This window comes from Uloborus diversus, chromosome 2 (genome assembly GCF_026930045.1).
Source record: "Uloborus diversus isolate 005 chromosome 2, Udiv.v.3.1, whole genome shotgun sequence".
NCBI lineage: Eukaryota > Metazoa > Arthropoda > Arachnida > Araneae > Uloboridae > Uloborus > Uloborus diversus.
The window spans coordinates 24,913,987-24,935,213 of NC_072732.1; the positions used below are offsets into that span (position 1 = coordinate 24,913,987).

Here is a 21,227-nt window from a genome sequence, read left to right on the forward strand (position 1 = left end):
CTCCATCTGTTGGGAAAGCTGGTGGTCGAAATTGTCATGGTAATAGCATCCACTAATATGGGTTCCACGTGAAAGAATGTATGCTATTTCGGGGGATCGTACTACAACTGCAAACGGAAAATCCTATAACGCAGCCCCAATCGAAAGAAAAAGGAAGTTTGTACTTTTAGGCAGTTTGAGCATTCAACAGGTCCTGACTATGGCCTTTGAAGACAACTTTTAATTGGTGAAGAATTTTAATTGGTGACCCCCCCCCCCTTTATAATGCATAATAAAGTTAAGAATGTTTTTATAAAACGAGAATTTTTTTAGATTTATAACTTAAGTGTTGCTGCAGTGCGATATGAAATTTCTCCATTTTTTAAAAACTTTAGTGGCAGACTTGGTGCCCCTCAAATTTTAGTGCCATGGGCCCGTGCCCCATGTGCCTATGCCTTAAATTGGTCCGGGCATTCGACATTGATATTGAAATAAAATATTTAATTTTACATAAAATATGATACTATATGTTTCCATTAATAACATTGATCTCGTTGTTTCTCCGGGCAGGTTGCTGGAGACGGTGCGCATGCGCAAGGCTGGCTACGCGCACCGCCAGGACTACGAGTCGTTCCTGTCCCGATACAAGATGCTGTCCATCCACACGTGGCCGCAGTGGTCCGGCCTGCCCGTCGAGGGCGTCACCCACCTGCTGAGGGACCTGCCCGTCCATGCCTCCGAGTACGCCTTCGGCAGGACCAAGCTCTTCCTCAGGACCGGAAAGACGGTCAGTGACCTCCTCCTCCGATTCACTTCAATTTTTAGTTCTTTCGATAACAAAGAAATATAAATGGTTATTTCCGTTTGCTTGAAAACAGAGTTACGAGGTTAAAATTTATAAAAATAGCCAAACCACTTTAATTAGCCAAAAATAGTGAACCTGCAGGAAATCCACTAAATACTTTTCAAGACATTTCCTGTGTTGTTTTACAAGATTTATTGATTCTATTAGGCGCCTTCGGCTTCCATCAAGTTTTCTAGTAACGTTACAACTTGTTTAGTAACGTTTAAACAATACAGCTTTTTCTTATAGGGTCAAGGTATATAGAAAGGAGAGGTAGGTCAGACATCGCCGGCAACCCCGTCCCCTAACGAGTTCCGAGAACAGTGACGTAGGTCGGTCCCCATCTGCTGATTCCTCGGGCCCCGATATGAGTGTTTTTAATTAAACTGCATCCTTTTTTCGTCGCGCGAAGATAGAAAATCCTGCATTTCGAGCTTGTTCTTTCTGGTGAAAGTTCGTTATTTATCTGCTAGTTATTTCATGGTTTTAAAATTCCTTGTTCACTAAAAAAAAATGGTATTTTGCGCTATAGCTGATTGCAAAAATGGAAATAAAAGTAAAGATGTGATGTTCCATCGGTTTCCAAAAAATGATGATATTCAAAAGCAATGGGTGAACATTTGCCGGCGTCAAGATAAATTTTTACTGGACAATGCAAGAATTTGTTCCAAACATTTTGAAGACGATGCTTACATTAGGGACCTAAAATCCGAGCTTTTGGGGACTAAATCGCAGAAAAGATTGAAGCCTGATGCACTACCAACCTTGCATCTGCCATCAAAACAAAACTCATGCAGTAATGACAGAAGTTCACGGACTCAGAAACGTTTATGGAAGAAGAATGTCGAGGAACTTTTGCAAAATAACGCCACAGTTTCTTCTCCTCTTTCTGATGTTTTAGAGGAAATTCCAACTGTGCAAACGAACGATGACCCGAAACTAATTAATCAAAATTTGTATTTTGAAAATGAAAATTTGTGCAGCAAAATTTCCTTGCTTGAAAACAAACTGAAGGATAAAGATGATTACATTTTACGTTTAGAAGAAGAAAAGAAGCAACTTAGAGAAGAAAATACGCGACTTAAGGAGTTGTTAAGAGAAGCTTCTAAAAAGGAAGAAGATATGAAAGCGAATATGGAGCAGAAAATTAATGAGTCAATCGATTCATTATTGTCTGTTATTCTGACTCCAGGGCAATTGCAACGATTGAAGAATGGGTACAAGAAAACACCTTGGTCGGCAGATGATATTGCACGTTCGCTGGTTTTAAGATCTATGTCTTCTAAAGCGTACGATTATTTGCGAAATGAAATTAAATTCCCCCTCCCAAGTATTAGTACTTTAAAATCTTGGGCAAAGGACTTTCATTGTTCACCAGGAATATTAAATCAAGTTATTGCAATGATGAAGGAGCAAGCTAAAAATCTTTCGCAACTCCAGAAATTAACTATTCTTTCATTTGACGAAATGAATATCATGAGTGACATTTTTTACGATCATGCAGCGGACAAAATTTTAGGTCCCCATAAAAAAGCCCAAGTTGTTTTAGCGCGACTGACGCATAATTGGAAGCAGCCTATTTTTTATGACTTTGATGAAAAAATGACCGTTGATTGTTTGAATAACATAATATTGATGCTATATGAAGTAGGATACACCATCGTTGCAATTGTATCGGATTTAGGTGCTGGAAATCAAAGCTTGTGGAAACAAATGGGCATAAGTATGGAGAAAACATATTTTGAAAATCCTACTGACAACAAAAGAAAAGTTTGGGTATTCGCTGATGTACCACACTTAATAAAACTACTGCGCAATCACTTTCTTGACCAAGGATTTTATTTAGAAAATACCTTTATCAGTAAGGGAATTATTGAAGACATTTTGAAAAAAGACAATAATGAATTTCGACTCTGCCCAAAATTAAGTTCAAAGCATCTAGAAGTTAAAGGCTGTGAGAGACAAAGAGTATGTTATGCTGTGCAGTTATTTTCACACCATACAGCATGCGCAATTAAGACCATATGCCCCAATGAAAATGTTGCAGCAGATTTGTTTGAGACGGTTAATGACTCTTTTGATATTCTGAATTCTAGAACAAGAATAAATACAGTAAAAAACCGATCGGCTTTCAGAGGTGATGCAGAGCAATTATCCGTTCTAAACAAAATGGAAAACATGATTACTAATTTAAGAATTGGAAACAAAAAACATCTTCTTCCATTTCAAAAAGGCTACATTGTATCAATTCGGAGTCTTAAAGGACTTTATGATGATTTGTCAAAAGAAGGAGTATCCTACGTGATGACTAGTCGTCTAAATCAAGATGCACTAGAAAATCTTTTTTCACAAATTCGTGGATTAGGATTGTTTCACTTACATCCATCTCCTGTCGACTTTAAAAACCGGTTGAAAATGCTCTTAATAGGGTCAAAACTTCCTTCTCCAGTAAATACAAATATCTCTGCGGAAAATGAAGATAAAATTTTAAGTGCTAAATTTTTTTTTGACCTGTCCCAAAATTTAGAAAAAAATAAGAAACAAAACGTTGATGATGACAGTGATATTCCTGACGAAAGTTGTTCTGCAGTAAATTTTGAAAATGAAGAATCTTTGGAAGCTGTACGCTACTTTGCTGGGTATTTAGCAGCACGTTAGAAACATTTAAATTTAGCAGAATCTAATTCTTCAACGTCAAGTGGCTGGATTGAAACACTTTCTAGAGGTGGATTGTTAGTTCCAACAAAGAACTGGGAAGAAATGATTAAACAGTTTGAACTTTGCTTTGTCAACATTCACGGAAAAGAAAATATTTCAAAATCCAACCATGTAATTTTTAAACTTCAAAATATGCTAGAAGATAAATTTCCCTCCTTGGATAAGAAACTCCTTCGGACTTATTCCAGAGCTAGAACATTTTTTCGCATCAAATATTTAAATAAAAAGCGCAATGCAGAAAAGAAAAATTCAACTCATTCCCGGGAGCAAAAAAAGTTAAAGCAATTTTTGAAGGCCTAATCCGAAGTATAAAGGTAAGAATCTTTTCTTTCTCCCCTTTTTTTAAAAATAAATTAATGGTACGGGTTTTCATTTTACATCTGAGAGGATGTTTGCACTTTGTTCTGACAATAACTGATTTCTTGCTCCGCATAAATTGCATCAATTCTTCAGAAAACTAAAAAATACATGCCTAAGAGAGAAATTATCATGCTGGCTACGCAATCACTAAGCAATGAGCTGCCTGGTCCCAGTCAAAAGGGGACCAGTCTACGTCACAGCTTTTACCACGCGGAGACCGCCCGCTGTTTGTTTACATTCTCTGACCTACCTCTCCTCTCTATATACCTTGTTATAGGGTAAGCGAAACCCTAAATCTTTTTTCTTCAATATTCATTGCCCCTTTCTAAACTTTAAACGGTTCTTAAAAATGACTTAATAACACATTTTGACTATTAATTAGCTGAAAATTACTTTTCTGCTATTTTGTTTTTAGTAAAAAATTCGTTTTTTTTTTGCAGAAAACTTCCATTTCCGAAACATTTCCAGTGCATTCACTATTTAATAATTTTTAGACCTTTTTGTGTCTATCTCTTCGTTAGATACCGGAGAGTGATATGACCTACCAATTTGGAATTAATCAACTAAAAACAGGTTTTATGGGCAAATGTTCAAAAAATTTCCCCGAAAACCCCTCTTTTGGCCCCCTAACTTAAATTGGTCATTTTTTTCAAAACCACATATTGCATGTACATTAGCTTTTAGAGATTTATATCACAAAAATTTCTTCAATTACCATTTTTGCAAAGTTTCAAATGTATAGAGTTAATAGTTTTTTTGCTAGAGCTGTTGGCGTAAACGAAAACTTTGAAAACGTCATTATAAGAAAATCAAGAAAGAAAAATATTTTTCAACTTTCACAGTGCATTTGGGTTTAGTACATTTCTTCTAGTTTCCTCAATAATTCACCAATTTTTTAAAAATGCAGGTTTAGAAAAAAGAACATTTGGGCTCTCTAAATTTATCAAAATCTCAAAATCGACTTATTTTTAAAATTAGGGTGTTCGCCTACCTTACGTAAAATTGTAACGCTACATCTTCTTCTTAAGTAATGCTACTGATGAAGGAACTGTATCGCTACTAAAAACTCTTATGGACTTCATTCCGTTATTTCATGTATGTATGCATTTTCAGAAGTATTTAGACTTCCTGCTCGCTATTTTGCTAGCCCCGTATCTCATTTTTCAATCGGGAAAATATTCTCGCAGGCAGTGTGATATTTACTGCTCAAAAAATTAAGAAACAAAAAGAAAGGAAGAAGTTAGGGGAGGGTATAGAAACTGTATGCGGAATACTAAGGATTATTTTACCTTGAGTCTTGATTTTAGATTTATTTTCAGAAACCGAATTTTCTTACTTAATTTTATGAAAAAATCATACATGTTTTAAAGCAAAATTAAATCAGAAGATTGAAAAATTTTTCTAAACAAAGGCTAAATTTTGTTTTTGCTTGAAACCAAGAAAAAGAAGGATAAAAGAAATTATTTTATTTTCATCTGTTAATGAGTGTAGTTAAGTTCTATAGAGCATTTTACTATAAGGATATTTTTAAAAATAAAGCATTTCAGGCTCTGAAATTGTTGCACTCTAATACTCATATTACGATCTCACCTTATCTCGCTTCGCGCTCTGCCTCTCATGGCCCTTTAACCCGGGAGAACTCGCATCGGGCCTCTCAGGCCCGGTCATTACAAAACTACGCTGTCAAAAATCACCCCTTCAACGGAAATGAATGACGTCCACAATAGCTGCGTTCAAGGAGACCTACATGCTGACCACATACTTTTCAGGAATGTACATTCCCACTTTTCCCCAGAAAATTCCGGTTTGGGCCTCAGAGGCCCGGAGCGACCGCTCACGCTTTTCATTTCAGATTGTGAATGTAAAGGAAGAGGTTGTGAAATGCATCGCTATTTAAGCTACAAAGATCAAATGAAGAGGTTGCAGACCTTGTTGGTTGAGGTTTCAACTGATGAGAACTCCCTTAATGAAGATGATGGAGAAGAAGTTGACACAGAACAGTAATGCGATCATTAGTAATGCTTAGAAGAAGATTTAGATTTATGTATCATAAAACTTTCTTAAACTTTACTTTTTAAAACATATTATAGAGGCTGTTTATCAATTTATAATTCAGTGTTGAAAACACATTTTTTTTTTCTATTTTGCAGACTTAATTTACTGAAATAACCACTCCGGGCCTACGGAACCCCCCGCGAGCGTTCGTGTAACGAAAAGTACCGCGAGTTCTCCCGGGTTAATATAGCTCGGAGACACTTCCTCACGCTGCGCCCCATCGGTGTTCAATCTCCTGTTTTCTTTCTCTCCGTATTGCTTATAGCTGTTTCGGAGCGAGAGCCTGCACGCTTTGTCTGTCTCAGGTGTCTTTAATATGGCTCAGAGACACTTCCTTATGCAGAGCACAATCAGTCTTCAATATCTTGTTTTCTTTCTCTCCGTACGGCTTGAAGCTGTTTCTGAGAGAGAGCCTCCACAATCTGTCTGCATCGGATGTCTTTAGTACAGTTTAGACCCAATTCCTAATTTATCAGTCAGTCTTTAATCTCTTGTTTTCTTTCCCAGCTGTACGACTTGGAGCTGTTTCGGAGCGAGAGCCTCCACGAGCTGGCCACACTGATCCAGAAGGTCTTCCGCGGATGGGTACACCGCAGACTCTTCCTGCAGATGAGGAGGAGCCAGATCATGCTGGCCACCAACTACCAAGCCTGGAAGGTGAGCATGCTCTCTCTCTGCCCTCATTAGTCGGTGAAAGGATATACGTCCCGTAAGAAAACAATCAAAATTTTAAAGGAAAAATCGAAGAAGAGCGTCTCAGATTTGCTGCTGCTAAACTTTCATTAATCGCTTCGATGAAAATTCGTACGCTGGTTGGCAGAGGTATTTGATTGGTAAATCTTATAATGTTTGATCCAAAAAGTGAATTTCAATTCAATTTTTTTAACCAATACAGGATGTCCGAAAAGTGCTTGACACATGTTTAAAAGTCAAAGAAAAGCAACAAATTGTATAAATATGCAGTTTGCGTCATAATACATCACGGTTCAAGAATTTTTTATGACATCGTAAAAAAAAGAAAGTGAAGTGATAAACAATTTACATTGACTGCTGTATCGTCTCAGAAAGAAAAAAAAAAACATTATGTGAGATTTCTAATCATTTTATCAAACAGAAAGCAATCTCTTTCATTACCAGAGTTCAATGTGTGCACCGTATGTTGCTAGAATTATATCTACTGTTTGTTTTTCACGAGAAAAGCTTCCGCCGTCAAGTCTGAGCCCGTCTACTGCCATAAAAACGGACTTCTTTCATTTTCTGCAAGGGTTAGCAGGAAGGCTTTTTGGCGCCATTTTGCCACTCCTCTTCTCGCCTTTGTGCAGTCGTACGGGTTTTTATAACATTAAGCTTACCTACTTACCTTGGAAAAAATGAAACACGCCTCGTTGCTATAGCAGTAGACAGGCGCAGACATTTTGGGTGGGGGCTTTTCTCGTGATGGACGGACAGTAAACGGCATCCAAATTCATATTATGTTCAAAAACGATGCACGCACTGAACCCTGGCATTGAAATATATCGCTTTCTGCTTAATAAAAGGAATAAACACCTTACATGTGCTTTTCTTAATGTGACGTTAGAGCCGTCAATTTAAATCCCTTTAATTCCACTTTTTTCTTTTTCTTTCTTTGTTTTATTTTCCTTTTTTACGATGTCATAAAAAATTCTTGAACCTGTCAAGTGCTATGGTGCAAACCGCATTTTCTTACGACAATTTGTTGCTTTTTTATGAGCTTTTGAAATGAGCCAAGGATTTTTTAATTTTTACTCAATTCAACGAATAGTTAAAAGTGGTTGGGGTAAATTTTCTGTTAGATTGAAATTAAACCATCTGAGAAACTGCCAAGCGAGTACATCAAATAGATATACGTATAATTAAATTACTTTCATTGCACTGATTTGATTGAACATAATGTTGAGCTTTAATTTTAACGACACCAAGTAACTAATGCAAAAGTAGTCTAGAATCTACGTTCCAAATGCTTTGATTTAAAAGTATAAGACCAACATAATTAAAAGATATGCAGGCACTCGCCTACTTTTGAAACTAGTACAAGCAAGTCGACTCGCCTAGTTTTGGAACTAGTACAAGCAGATCGTCTATGTTCACTTCTTAAGTTTGCTCTCATCCAAACGGTAGTGCTCGGTTTCGGAAAGATGAGCAATGACCTTGAGAGAGTGCAATTCTTCTTGAGGAGTTTCGGGAAAAGGAAAAATGTTAGTGGGTAAAATTTGATTGATTTGTCGTTCTACAGCAACGGCTATAACAGGTATTGTTAAAAACAGAAATTTTATAGCATGCTTGCTTAAATCTTCATAATCTAGAGTGGGATGTTTATTCTCGCTTCTTGGAACATTGTTGGCTCGTAATATTTCTTGTTCATGGAATTAGTTGCGTCTCTGCGTTTTTTCATGCAATACAAAGGGTTCTAGGCAGGGTTGGCCGAATTGGACCCAATGGGTTTTTTTGAAAAAAAAAACCATTATTTAGCCCACTTTTGGGGGTTGTTTTTTCATTTTCTGAGAAGTTTTTTAAAAAATTAATTAATTCAAATACTTTCACAATTTAAACTTCTTTTTATTTGTTCTTCACCCCAGACAGTGAACATAAAAATGAATTTTGAACTTTATTATTTTGAACTTAGTATTTCTTAACTCTTAACGGCATTTAAAAAATACTTCAAAAATTTTGAATAAATGTATTTAACTTTTTTCTTTAACTGGTCAATAAATAACTCAAATTATCTAGACCAAGTCTTGTCTCGTCTGATTTTCTGAATATTTGTAGATTGTACGGAGGAAACTATTCTAGTTAAAAGACTTTAATGTGAATTATTTTCTGCTAACCAACACGTCACAGATCTCGAATAAACACAAGGTATATTTTTTAGAAATTAACAGGTTTTTCAAACGGTCGACAGAAAACAGAACAGGATGTACAGTATTTTCATTATCTTACGAAAAAGTTTAATATTTCTTACTCTGTACACAGCAATAGAAAAACAGGCAACATAAAATTCAAAGAAATGTCTTGATTAAGCTGGAATTCAGTAAAAACTGATTTAAACTACTTGAGGTTCTACAGTTGTTTTGCATAACAAAATGAAATACAATAAAGTAAAATGCAAAAAAAAAAAACGTAGCAATTAAAAACGAATAATAGATTTTATCACTCGAGAAGTAACTTTGCCTTAACTGTTGGTAATAATGAAAACTAAAAAATCTGAAACTTCACCATTCTTGGGTTTTGTCGTCTTTTATACTTTTCTTCAGAAAACGCTGAAATTTAACTAGTTTTCCAGCTTTTTTACCCGAAGACAATTGTTGCGCTTTGTCCATATACTTACGCTACAATATGCTACAAGTACCCCACATTTTCCCTAAAAAAAGACAAAAAAACCCACATTTCTTTTAAAAAACCCAACTGTAGTTGGGATTTTTGGATTTTATTTGAAAAAACCCTGGGTCCATGGGCTTTTTTAAAAAAAACCTGGTTTTTCCCAACCCTGGTTCTAGGCCCTGCATATAGGAAGATTTTTTTTTAATTAATAACGTTCGTGCTATGCAGTTCTTTCACCCTCTTATTCTCCAGCCTTGAAACCATAAATCATATTTCATGTGTTAAACGTTCAGCAATGAATAGAAAAATTTAATTCAAATTTGCTTTTGATCGAGTTTTTATATAGTACGGTTTATATTGGAATTATCGCACGTACAGCCACCTACGATTGTGTATCACGCTTTGCAATCTTCAACTTTCTAACTTTATTTCTTCATCGAATATCTGAAGCAGCAAAAAAGGGACGTTCTAACCTCTAAAATATCCATGCTATCAATCGGATAACAGCAAAAATAATTGTCAAGTATTAAAACAGACCATTTTTTTCTAATTATGCGGCAAAAAAACCAAAGAGTTCGTTACATTTAAGTTTTCATAATGACACGTTGATTTATGAGAAATTTATTTACTTCAAAAATTTATCCAATTCAAGTTCTATGTGACTACTTGTAAATGAAGATATTAGATATTTTACGTTGATTTTCTGCAGAAAAATGTCTAGTACTGTACAAACAATACTCAAAATATTTTTGATGGTCGGTGCTTTTATCCCATTCTCGTAGTTTGCATGATTCGTAGATTTAGCATCAGTGTTTAGTGGCAGTAAAGTGCATGGGTATGAAAGTGTCAAAATGGAATGATTTAATGTGAGCCATGCTTGAACAAACGCGGCGAATTCTACTGGCTTAATAGATCAAAATAACGCAATACTTGGAAAATATTCAATTCACATACTGTCCAACCACGGATTGCATGGAATTTTCAAACGTCCAGATCTGACGAATCTATGTGAATAAGGGGGAAAAGTAAAAATTTGATGCGCGTATTCTGCTCCTTTGAATGAGACTCTGCTTCTGCAAAAGCTGACATTGGTAAAAAAAATAATAGATTCGTCCATTTCCGGCTGTAAAACGGATGTTTGTCTCTCCATACAATCCGTGGTCAGACAGTACTGGACGGTCATTCCAAGCTCGTCAGCTTGCGAGATCGAGATTTTTGCTCACGTGATCGGTTGTGATGTAGAAATGTCGCAAAGTAGTATTCTAATCTACTCGAACTTAACTTGCGGCTAGGTTCGAGTAGATTAGAATACAACTTTGCGACATTTCTATGTCCCAACCGATCACGTGAGCGAAAATCTCGATCTCGCAAGCTGACGAGCTTGGAATGACCGCCCTGCACAGGTAGAAAGAAAGGAGCACATCTGTAATGATAGTCTAATTGGAGCAGTGCGTCTTTTTGTTTACCTGTGCGATATGCAGGGCCGAAGAGAGGACATGTCATCCTAGTCGGAAACTAGGGAACCGGCATTTTGTGGGGTGCTCGGATCGGAATTGAAGCAGTATAAATTTTATAAGTTTTATTGGGGAGGGGCCCGGTATCCAAACCGACAAGCCCCCCCCTCCCCCTTGGCTCTTCGTGGCCCTGGCAATATGTTCGTTTAATGGGTAATATTACGCTTCTATTTTATAGTTACTTAAAATGGTACCCCTCGAAAGTTTACATGGCCAATCCCCCCTCCCCTAAAAATGCAATTCTCCATAATGAGATCTGTTTCATAAAAACTTGAAATTTTTCAAACACCCTTTTTGAAATTTCAACAATTTGGTCTGTGCTGCGAACCCCCTCACCACATGAGCAGAGGAGGGTCGTTTTAGCGACTATTATTAGAAAAAATTACTGGAATGTTACTTACCGAGAGCTTTTATCAATTGCAGATCTTGATATGCATAGATATTTGTCCAAGTGTCCCCTCCCCCCCCCCAAAAAAATGACCTCTTCAAGTTTAACGAACTTACCCCCCCCCCCCCCCCGAAAATAAACGCCACCTCTCATTAAAGAGACTAAAATCCGTTTTAAGTAACTTCATTAAAAATTTCAGTGGTAAAGCCTGTCTTATGCCCCCCTCCCCTTCCCACGCATGGGCACCTCAACTTCATCTATTATTATTAGAATAAATTACTGAAATATTTACGGGTCAAGATTTCTGACGCCTTTTCTCGACTGCAGATCATATAGCTAGGGGTACCGATTCCCCCCAAGAGCGTTAACCCCTTCGATTCCCTCCCCCCCCTAAAAAACAGGATCCTCTATGAAAGAGACTAAGGGCTTTTAAAATAACATCTTTGTTTCTTTCAGTTTTTAATCTGCCTCATGTCCCCCATGATCTCCCATGGGCATATCCCTGCTTTAGCAATTATTATTGGGATAAAGTACTTAAATATTTACCCCCTTTAAAAATGTCCAACAGCTTTTCTCTATTGCAGATCTCAATATACAAATAATATAGTTATAGAGAAGCCCATCCACCAAAGTGCGACGGCACCCCTCAATTTTATCGAGCGTCCCCCCCCCCTCAAAAAAAAAACGAACGGGTTCCCATTGAAGAGTCTGAAATCCTTTAAAAATAACTTCTCTGATAATTCCTAAAATGAGTAAGTTTGTTGTTATTTAGTGCCCCACAACAAGTGGGAAGGGGGAGGGACAAAACAACACACAGTGTAGGTGGCTACAAACAGTTGATTTTTCATCCAAAGAAGAGTCCGGAAATTCTTCTGTTATGCAAATCTTAAGTTTACGTAATCCGTCGTAAAAATGAGGCAAACAGTATGCGCGGATTATTCAATAGCTTGAATAATCGAAGTTGTACCAAATGTTCATAGCATTTACTTCCATACAAACCCTGAATAAATAATTAACCCTGAATGATGATTGTTGTATGAGACGTTTTGTGTCCATTGTCGCATACTGTTCAAGCATGGCCGTTCGTGTGCTTGTTTCTGGCTTCAAAGTGCAATGTGGTGTTTGTTTTACTGTCTTGATAAAAGTTTTCCGTGGACGTTGAAGAGGGCGGAAGTTCGTGCCTGGATCGATGCGGACCGACCACCCTGTGGGCCTGCTACGTCATCTGGGCCGCCTACCTAGGCTGGAAGGTGAGACCTGATAACAACCGAAACCATCAAACATCTCTCTCTTTCTCTTCTCTCTATCTGTCTGTCTATCTCTAATACGCCAGTTACATTTCGCACCTATTCGAAAGTCAACATCCAGCCACTTCCTTCTTAAAAATAAAAAAATAAAAAAACAGAAATAAATAGGTTATTCTCAGGTACTAATTAATTTTTCTATTAAACATAAGTATAATCTCAGGCTAACATGGATATTAGGAAAAATTATTATTTTAGCAGGGTAGTGGAACCTTGGAACAGCTTACCGGAAGAGGTGGAAATGAGCAAGGGAGTAGATAGTTTTAAGAGAGCCATTGATCTTCACTGGGGATTGTAAATTGACTAGGACCAGTCTAGCTGGGCCCAGAACCTGTTGCTGGTCGTCACTTTTGTATTTATATTTGTATTTGTATAACCCTAAGAAGAAGAGGATCACCATTTGTGAATTAAAATTAGAATTTCTTTCGAAAACAAAATAACTATTGGGAAAATAAGTCCTGTATCTGGCATATGCATTTTGAAAGTTACAACAATAACAGAAAACTCATACTATATTACAAATTATTTCCTTATGTAATACATATTTAAACATATACCGCCAAATATCTGAACCCTTAAATGCCTGAACCTTCTAAAAACTTTTGTTAAAAATTTCTCTTTGGCTTATATTTCTTTTTTCAATCACAAGAAAATGATTCAAAAATCACGTTTTTCACTGTGACTTATGGTTGAAAAAGCATTTGGCAAAACTTGCACTTTAACCAAAAAATAAAACGAATACTGTTACGGTCAACACAGTTTAAAACTGATAAATATTGATAAAATGCCTCACTATTAGAGTAGTAATTTACTGTTCTTCATGGAAAGAGTAAGAATTATAATAAGAAGTGATTGTTCTCAAGCGTGCAAAACAAAGCAAAATATACGTGCAGCAAATGGTGGGAAAAATATGTTTGTTTTCCAGCATCTCTGAGGCAGCTATCTATTCGACACTCCAGAGCTCGAATACGCTACCTTGCGGTGATTCATAATACTAAAGAAAAAGGTAAAACATTCCATTCCACGTGTTTTCTTTGGGGTAAATTACAGGCTTCAGACAGTTTGTGGTGCAATGTAATTTTATAAGAATAGAAGAGAAAGCTTCCCACAAACACGATGAAAAATTACTGTCGTTCATTAAGCGTCAAAGCAAGTTATAAGTTACGGCATGCGTTTGTTTACCTTTTTCGTCCGCCATTAGACAGTGACTGCAGCTCCCACTATAGTTTATTGTTGTTGCGAATAAGTTAGAAATTGAGTTAACAGCATCTTCAGCGAGTATTGTTTTTTACTAGTGGTACTCACACGACTTTACCCGTAGTAGAATATTAAAAGGTCATATGGTTCGCCTGTTAACGTCACAGTTAACGTCTACTATGCGCTAAGTTTTTTTTTTTTTTTCAAAATCTCTTCATATTTTTGGCAGACTTGAAAACTTATCATGCAGCTTAACAGAAACCAGCAAAAACCTTTAAAATATTTTAAAAGAGAAAGGAAGTTTCCTTTTGTTTTTTAAAACGCAAAATAAGACATTTTCCAATATGAAACACTGTAGAACGAACGTTGTAATTGCATTATTTAAATAATTTACTGAACGTAAATCCATAAACACCAAGAAAATAAAAGCAGACAACTTTTTCTTAACAGTTAAAATATTTCAATTCGCAAATCCAGCGGTCGAATACGCTACTTGCGGTGATTTACAAAACTGCCGAAAAAACTAAAACATTGCCACACTGCGTTTTACGTGTGTCTGTTGACGTAAACACAGGCAGTTTGTTCTGAGTATTTATTAACGCAATCGATGTGTCTTAGATTGCTTTCAGCTACAGAAATTGTTTCGTCCCTTAGTATAGTATTCTCGAGCTTCTCAAAATAATGTTAGTTTTTCTTATTTCCTTCTAAAACGTGAGTTGATTGAGAAATGGTAAAAGCGTTCACAAGAAAACTCTGGATTAACAAACTTGGATAACGTTACCAGGTTAAATTTTTTATTGTTTTGTGTGAATTTGTAAGAATATTTTTTTTAATCTTAAATTAATTGAACTAACCATGTTTTACAGCAGTATTTAGTTGGAATGGACAGTATGCAAAATATTTTCTTGAATATATTATAGTAGAACAAAATGAAAAATGTTCAACCGAGAAAGAATTTATTTTATTGCTTTTATTCTCAGCTGAAAGGTTTCGCCAAATTTGTTTAAGTTTACAGTTTTAGTATTGTGCGAGCTAAGTAACCTTGGCGAGATTCCGCATTTTAGTTAAACCATTTCTATTTTTTATCATAAATGGAATAAAATGTTAGAAAGATTACAGAATTCGATAAGTAAAAAGAAATAACGGTAGATCAAATTGAAAAGAAAACTACCACCATATATCCGTGAGAATTTTGTTGATGATTTGCATAACATGACAGAATTAAATCATAATTCAGAAATTAGAAATATACGAACAGAAAAATTTTTAAATAACCGATTCGGCAATTTGAGAAAAATACATAACTCAGCTAAAACAATTAGCGCTAGCCAAACAAGGCAAAGAAGTATCATCTTCTTTTGATAATAATTCGTAATGTCATATTAAATTTTCTAGCATTAATTGTTATTCTTGTCAGGCCACAATTATTATTTAGTTTTATCAAGAGTTGCTAAATATCGATTTCAACATCGTGGAAATGGCTGCTTAGAACTACGAACTACGTAGTTTGCATTAATTTCTGACGTTTAGTAATGCTTCTTGAATTCTCATTTCTTTCTACTTGGGCCAGAATATCAACAAGACTTTGAAAAATAATTTAAAAAGAATAAAGCGAAAAAAATCATGCATACGAACAAAATTTACTAGGCTCATTAGCATTTTCTTCGTTACCACGTGCGTTTGTTTTACCTTTTTCGTCCGTCATTAGAAAGTGGCTACAGTGCACCCTATAGTTCGTTGGAGTTGCGAATTTAAATCCTTTTTAATTCGCAACAATAAATCCAATAAACAATAGGCGGCGCTGTAGCCACTGTTTAATGGCGGATGAAAAACGTAAAACAAACAAATGCAGTAACTTATAACTTGCTTTGACGCTTTGTGAATGACAGTAGTTTTTCATCGTGTTTGTGGGAAGCTTTCTTATCTATTCTTCTGAAATAACATTACATCATAAACTGTCTAAAGCCTGTAATTTACCCCAAAGAAAACACGTGGAATGGAATGTTTTACCTTTTTCTTTAGTATTATGAATCAGAGCAAGGTTGCGTATTCGAGCTCTGGAGTTGCGAATAAGAGAAAAGAATTTGGTTTGCAAAAATAAGTATGTTTTTAAAAATGTTTAAAACAGCATAAAAAAAGTGTTGAAAAAACCAAAGCGAGTAAAAGACATAACATAGTAACGTACAAAAGTTCATTTCCGCATCGAAAATAATTTAAAATTATCATCAATTTCCGATTTTATTCTCGAGCTTAATCATTTAAAGTCATTTGTCTTGCTTAAGGTAAGCCTTGGATTTTGGTTTTGTTTTAACGATTCGTACAGCTCTCTAGAAACTTCAAACAAATTTCCTCTTATGCAAAAAATTCCCAAGCTATCGAATGACTTAAAACTTAAAATTCCTACAGCATTTGGATTAGAGAACTAGCCACAAAAATTTAAGTTTCGTACTTTTCTTAAATGCAAACGAACACTTTTTATTCTTTAATTATTGCTGTCCTACCTCTATATAATGTTATTAGAGGTGTTAAATTCTACACTATTTGAATCCCTATCATTATCGACAGATATTTTCCCTCTCCTAAACCCAAAAAAGATAAGCATTGGTTTGCTGCTTCACTTAAAGATTAGAAATTTTGCTACATATTTTGAGAATCTTAACAGTTAATAATAGAAACGTTTCTTAGGAAAATATAAAAAATGCATTTATTTTTATCAAAGTATACTAAAAATACTATTGCTACAGTGGCCGCCGGTAAATTCAATCGCTGGTTAATTGAATCAGCCACTTTAATGAATCAAATGTTCAAAAACAGAATAAAATCTAGCTTTATTTAATTAACCGCTTTATTGAATCAGCTGCTTTGTGGAATCAAAATTGCTTAGAACAAATGTGATTCACATAAGCGGCGGCCACTGATCAAAATTATTAAAAACTCTGCTCACCTAGTACTTTTAATAACTTACTATGACTAAAGTATGGATTAAGAAATGAATCGAATGTGATGGAAAATTCCTACTGCATACCCTTTTTCCAGGACCCCCCCCCCCCCCCCCTCCTCTTTCGGACGGATTAAATGAATGATTTGACTATATTTACGAATCTAAATAGCATTTCGAATGTAGCTATTTGTAATATTCTTCAATTCAAATACAATTTTTCATGATATGAGCAAAGAACTAACGATCTAAAAGTTTACATTGTGTGGTTGGTAGTTTAATTTTTTTCAACAAAAGATGTTTTCTTTTAATAGGTGCGATATGTTTCAACTCTCTTCCGATTTTATTTCTTTTCTTATCACGAATTTGCACTTAAACGAACATAAAACTGCACTTCAATATTTTTTTTTATTATTATGATTTTATTTCGGAAATTTTGAATTTAAAGAAAACTATTGCATGAAACTTCAAACGTGAAATGAAAACGTACATAGTACGTCTGTCATTTTTTTTTATGAAACAAACTAATTTAATTTCAGAAAAACGCAGAGATAAATTCGCAATTCAAAGTTACTTTTCCCTTTTTATTTTTTCTAAAGACGGGTTTGGATGAATTTTTGAAAAATCATGTAGTCGCATTGCATTTTTCAATGAAGGCATATTTTGTAGATATTGTCTTGCACTTTCCAGCCTAGCTTAAGCAATGCATTTACCTGTCACCATATATTATGTTAGTTTTGCTTACATTTATATTGATGCATGTATAGACCGTGCTTCTTGTAGCTTTTTTGCTTACTACGCATTTAGTTTGGAAGATATGTTGCACATTGAAAAAATTATTTTGTGTATACGATGTTTTTTGTTCTAAAAATATATTTATTTAAAGATGTCATGATTTGAATGTTTTGAAAAGACTTCGTTGATTGAAAAGAATATTTTAAAAAAATGTGCCGAATGATGTTAATGTCATTTAAACTAGAAAAATCCTTAAGATATTATAACTAGATTATTGAGATATTACTCCATTAAGATATAAATATTTCCTTAAACATATTTGAGATGAGGTAAAACCACTTAAAGTTTACGCTGCAACGAGTAGTTCATACTTATGGAGAATAAGCCGAAAAGAAAGAATAGCAAATGGTGTTAAAATTTGTAAAAACTACCTCTCAGCTTATTTTTAACAAGTGTCAACTGTTTGAGCACTCAGAACTATTTGTTGATTTATTTTTAAAATGAGCTTTAACGGGAAAAACAAAGCTTTCTCAAAGAATTTCATGTTTTTCATAGCTCACTACAGCTCAAGATTTTTTTAATTTTATATTTTACTTATAAAAATGTTAATTATATGTTTCGCCTAAGGCACTTACAGTACAATATAATATTGATGTAAATATAGTTTACAAGCCGCTAAGATCTTATGACATCTTTATGGGAGAATCTGTGTCACTTAAAATTTTGATGTTAGTTTCCAGTCAATGTTCTTGGAAGCTTTCACAACAATTGAAATATCTAATTCCCCTTTTTCATTTTGCAAAAAAACTCTATTTAACTGAAAGAGAGATTCTCTCAGACCACACATAAGGGGGGGGGGGGGGAGTGCAGATAAGTTCAACTTTGTGAGATTAGGAAATCCTAAAGTAATTAGAAAATCTGTTTCAAAAGCAAACTTAACATTCGAGTATCTCTTAAACATCATCTTGATCTTAGAAAGTAAACTGCTCACTTCTGAGACTTATGACAGTGATCTACAGTAGTTAATTTGTCTTTTTCCTCCCACGTGTAGAAATACTCGAAGCAAATTCTAATTCAAGCTCAGAAAGAGACTTTCATTATGAATCTTATACATAAAATATGTTCAGTAAATCCTTTAACTCGACTGCATCTGAAAGGCTGGGTAATAACACTCTTAAAGGAGAACGTGAACAGCAAATAAAATGTACACATTTTTTTTTTTTTTTGTAACGAAGTACAACTTCAAAGCAGAAGTTTTAGTCGAAGATCCCACTAGGCTTGACCTACCCTCATCGAGTTTCTAAAATGTTTTGCCATAAATGAAGAGTAAAAGTTGTAAATAAAACACTAAAATAAGGTTGTCTACCTTTTTCCGGCTCTTAAGCAGGGTTGGCAGAGGATAAAAAGGGCCCAAAATAGAGTAATTTACCCACATCGAGTTATCAAAAATTGTTTTCATTAATTAAGAGTAAAAGTTGTAAACGGTACGCTTTTGTAGGGTTGTCTACATAGACTAATAATAAGAGTAGACCGAGCTATGGCAACCCTTTTGCTGCTCATAAACCAAACCATGTGACTGGTGGATATCCTAGCAACAGCGGGCGTGGATCGTAGCAGACGATCAACAATAAATAAAATAAATAGAATGGATGGAACACGGAAGAATGATCTTTTATGGAGTCCGATTTGTAAATTTGTTATTCTAAGTTGTAAATATTTTGTTAATAGAGTGAGTTTTTCGTTTAGATAGTATGGTGCATTTTCTTTAGTCAATTTCAATAACTCTCTAAGCAATAAAAGATGCAATCGACCAAGAAGAATCGGCAAACGGTAAGATTTTTACCTACAGTTTCAATTTAAGATACCGATTAGTACATATTTGCGTTAACGCAAAACGTTTACACCATTTCGTTCACGCCAACGCTGACAGCTCCAAATGAAATAAAAGTTACCGAAAACTGATCAAAAACTATTACTAATGTCAAAATAATGCATAACTAAAAGAAAAACAGTTCAATCTCTGCATCTGGAAGTTTTTTTTAATGAAAACACATTGTCTTAAAATACATATCGAGTGCCAAACTATAGATAATGCTGCCATCTAGCAACCATGCTGCCAAAGTCTTCGCCAAGCCCTTCCACTAGTCACATGATACATTTATGAACCAATTTTCTTCATCAGCAAGAATGAGAAAGCTCGGTCTACTCTTATTATTAGTCTATGGTTGTCTACCTAATGCGTGTGAACTAATCAGGGTTGCCATTGGCTAAAAGCTAAAAGGTGCCCAAAATGAGCAATTTACTCGCATCGAGTTTCCAAAAATTGTTTTCATAAATGAAGGATAAAATCTGTACATAAATCGCAAAAGTAAAGTTGCCTATCTTTTTCCGGTCCCTGATCAGGGTTGCCAGGAGCTAAAAGATAAGTATTTTATTGAAACTTCGAATCGAGGCAACCCTATATTTAGACCACTTTCGCTTGGGCAACCTTATACCGTTGATTTTGTAATATTTTAAGATACATTTTTTTATATAACTCATGCGGAAACTCGATGAGGGTAAATTACACATTTTTGAGCACCTTTTTAGTCCCTGCCACCCCACCTTTATGCAACCAGTTCCTTCCCCATGTGTAGGGAAACCACGTTTAACTAACAAGTGGGTGTGTGGCACACAAGTAACTCTGTTGACAAACCGTTCAATACGACGTGTTGTGTTTCTTTTTTGACTCGAATCTTCAAAAAACGTCTTCATTCTAAATCAGCAGCTGCTGTCGCCACGAGTAAGTCGCAATTGTGAATCAGAGCAAAAGAAGTTGCTCCTTAAGTTCTCATTGTTCACGTATAATTTTTGCATGAACATGTTATGACTCTTATGATTCTACCGTGGAAATGTTTTTCCCCCCTTCTCCTACCCATGTGCAGAGGCGCCGTTACTTGCTGTGGCTATCCAGGCATCTCCCTTCGGAATCTCCACTATGCCGGGAGTGGCCCCCATCTCCGAGGTGTCTCCAGGAGACGTCGTACTACCTGCGGAAGCTCTACCACAAGTGGAGGGTAACATATGTTTTATTTATCTACTAGCTGTACCCGACGCGCGTTGCTACGCCAACAAAAAAATACATCATTATACTGATTTTCATGACAATCGGTTGAACGGGGCAGAAGTTGCTACTCTGCAGTGCCACCTGGTGGCGAGTGGCTTCAATGAGCATATTATGCACCTTCTCCGTGGAAAAATACATACATATAGCAATTTTCATAATAATCGGTCCAGGTATCAAGTGAAGCCGTGACTATACTCAAATTTTGTACTCACGCAGTTTGCAAGATCAATCAATCGCTAAAAATATCAAATAGAAAAAGTTTTAAATCCCCCCGTTGCATGAAAAGCCATAAAACAATAAGGAAAGAATTTATTTGTTCAAACTCAAGAAAAATGGTAACAGCTAACTCAGTGGTTGGAAGTAGCGCGCTACAAGCAGCGACGCTACTGTAGTAGCTACATTTTTTAGTAGTTTGTAGTGTAGCGCACTACTTTTGAAAAAAAGTAGAGTAGCGAGTAGTTCACTACAAAAAAAAGTAGTTTGTAGCGATTTCTAAAAACTACTTTTAAATAAAAAAAAAAATAAAAATAAAATAAATAAATAAAAAGAAAGAAAGAAAGAAATTAAAAACGAGGATTCAAAAAACCTGACTGATGCAAGCCTTACGCGAGTAAAACTTGCATCAACCAGATTCGTAAGTCTCTGAAAAATACGAGCTGACATCAGACATATTTTGACGCCATATGTTCTATCTGTTAGACGCCATTAGTTTGTTTGGCATCGAAATGTTCACATTTCCCTAATTTTTTC

At 35.5% G+C, this 21,227-nt stretch overlaps 1 protein-coding gene across 1 annotated transcript in view; it reads left to right on the forward strand.

Annotated features, from left to right (window-relative positions):
- Positions 1-21,227, forward strand: part of LOC129235127 (unconventional myosin-Ia-like) — a 343,494-nt gene that overhangs the window by 307,363 nt on the left and 14,904 nt on the right. Inside the window, exons 22-25 of the mRNA XM_054868818.1 lie at positions 550-766; positions 6,464-6,613; positions 12,343-12,510; positions 20,296-20,427. Of these exons, the coding sequence (XP_054724793.1) occupies positions 550-766; positions 6,464-6,613; positions 12,343-12,510; positions 20,296-20,427 (667 nt within the window). The remainder of the gene's footprint in view (positions 1-549; positions 767-6,463; positions 6,614-12,342; positions 12,511-20,295; positions 20,428-21,227) is intronic.